At 37.8% G+C, this 2,693-nt stretch overlaps 1 protein-coding gene across 1 annotated transcript; it reads right to left on the bottom strand.

Moving 5' to 3' along the window:
* On the bottom strand, positions 1-1,424 carry LOC109332523. The gene is made up of 4 exons (XM_019567507.1): positions 1,221-1,424; positions 988-1,068; positions 697-909; positions 1-579 (listed from the first exon to the last, which is right to left on the bottom strand). The coding sequence occupies exons 1-4, from the start codon at positions 1,422-1,424 to the stop codon at positions 1-3; spliced, it is 1,077 nt and encodes a 358-aa protein (XP_019423052.1).

Below are 2,693 nucleotides of genomic sequence, written 5' to 3'. Positions count from 1 at the left end.
TCATGAGCAATCATAATGGACCAAGTTCCAACTAATAACAGAATGCAAATGTAGTTTAATGCTGGCATCCAGATCAAGCAGTGCCTTTCCTACAGATAATTCACCAATAGTGACCGGAATAGTGAAGCTTCCAGGATCTTTAGTCTTCTCAGGAAAAGACTTCTGAATCATAGCACTGCACCCAGCTTCTAAGGTCATTGTCTCTTCCGAAAACTTTCTTTTCTTTGTCAACAAGTCCTTCATGAATTTAGCATACGCAAGCATTTGTTCCATCGCCTTCATGAATGGAATGTTGATACAAAGGTTCTTGAATAAATCCAAGAATCTAGCATATTGTCGTTCTTTGTCTTTCTTGGAAGGTCTCTTTGGATAAGGGAGATCCTTCAACTGAGGTAAGTCACCCTTCCTCTTATCACTGTTCTCTCTTATATCATCCTCATTAGTTACAACCCCTTCCTCATCTTGTACCACTTCACCCTTCCATGTCTCTCTGATTATCTTCTCTGATCTTCTAGCTTCAGTATTTCTCAGAACATATTCCTCAACAACCAAGTTCTCACCAATACCCTTACCAATGACCTTATCACTTCTAGTAGTGATAGATTTGTAGTGTTCTTTTGGATTGGTTTAAGTGTTGGCTGAGAATTATTGTCGATCTGAGTTATGTTCTGCCATTTGCTTAGCCAACTGACCCACCTGAGTCTCCAAATTTCTGATAGAAGCATCATTATTTTTCTGGTTTGAGATGGAGACTTGCATAAACTTTTCCAATGTTTCTTCCAACTTTGTCTGCCTCTCATGTAATGGTGGATGTGGACCTTGCTGATAAGATGATTGATATGGTGGTTGCCTGTTAGATGGTCCTGCATCATGCCTCCACCCAAAATTCAGAGTCTGGTTCTGGTTTCCCTTCAACCTTGTGAAAATTGATTGTTGAACGAAGGGTTGTTAGGGAAATTAGCCCGACGAGGTTGATTGTTAACATACTGAACCTCTTCTACTTGTGTTGATAGGCATTAAGCAATGACCAGTAATACGATCACCCCCACAAAACTCACAGTATAGCACCTGTTGATGAACAAAAGGAGTTTGCACCACATTCAATTGTTGAGGCAACTTGGACATTTGCTTTGTAAGAGCCTCCATTTGTGTGTCAGAATTTTGTTCTGAGCCAGAATGGTATCAGAAGTATTCAAATCCAACACTCATCTCTTTTGTACCATCCTTCTATTATGTTGTGCCTGCTGATCTGTAGCAGATAATTCAGTAATAATTATGGTGGCTTGCTCATCATCCACTGCCATCATGGTGTCACCAGCTGCGACATCCAATATCATCTTATTCTCTGGCTTCAATCCATTAGAAAAGATGTTTAGTTGATCAACATCTTCAAATCCATGATTGAGACATTTCCTCAGCAACATCTGGAAACATTCCCATGCTCATAAAAAGCTTCCTCAACACCTTGTCTGAATGTTGAAATTTCGAACTTTGCATGCACATACCTCGCCGGAGAGAAAAATGTTGTCAAGAACTTTTTTCCAAATCACTCCAATTGGTTAAGCTTTGGGTTGGATGTGATTTTAGCCATTCCCTAGCTTTACCAAGGAGGGAAAATGGAAAGAGCATCATGTATGCAGCTTTCCTCTCGGTGTCAGAATACCCCATAGTGGCTACCAACTCATAGAAATTGTCCAAATTTGCATACATATCATCATAATCCTTCCCCGTGAACTGATAAGCATTGACTAGATTTAGATAGACATGCTTGATTTCCACTGCCCTGGCAGTGTGTGGAATCACAATGCTAGAGTAGTGCTGAGGACCTTGATATATAACATGGTCTTCTAAAGTCCTCCTTAGAGGATTAGGACTTGGTTTATTATCAACAACATTATTGACATTCTCCATCTTCTCGGACTAAGATTCTGAAACTGTAGGAACTGTAGCCGATTCAAAGCTACACTGTGCTTCCTGAGGACTCTGTTGTTTCTTCTATTTTGCTTTCTTCCGGTTACTTTTAGTAGACTTCTCAATCTCTGGATTGTATTGTAGTTACTCTTCTTTAGATTTACCTCGTAAAAGCATAAATAAGAAAACTACAAAAAAGGTTAGCACAAGGTTAACACTATACTACAAAGAAATAAAGAATAACTATGTACAAAACTCAATAAACTCAATAAAGAACTAATGTAAATCGCTCATTGCTACCCAGCAGTAGCGCCAAAAACTTGTTAGATATTTATGAAACGACAAGTGCACTGTATCGTCCAAGTAATAAAATCCGGTAAAATACCGGGATATCGTCTTCAGGGAGCACAATATATTTACACTAATTCCTACAATAATGAATTGATTATATATTTACAATGATGTTTTTATAAAATTTTGTGTTCAGTTGTGAAAAATCATAAATTGAACGAAAAACAAGTAAAATAAAGTGGGATCGAAATGCATCATTCTTTCCTATTGACATCTATTGATTCAATTCCAAGTGACTTGTGAAGTTACTGATTCAGATGCACATATCATTCAAATCATTCACATTAATTCATTGAATGTAAAATCCTTAGATAATCACTCAAATACCAATTCCTTGGATATTTGACCGATTAGCTAGCATTATGTTCCATGTAAAAGCAATTCATGCATCATTCTCCATTCCTAGAGCAATGATGTATGAAGGAAGATGA

This window comes from Lupinus angustifolius, chromosome LG18 (genome assembly GCF_001865875.1).
Source record: "Lupinus angustifolius cultivar Tanjil chromosome LG18, LupAngTanjil_v1.0, whole genome shotgun sequence".
Lineage (NCBI taxonomy): Eukaryota > Viridiplantae > Streptophyta > Magnoliopsida > Fabales > Fabaceae > Lupinus > Lupinus angustifolius.
This window is presented reverse-complemented; position numbering and strand designations above follow the sequence as displayed.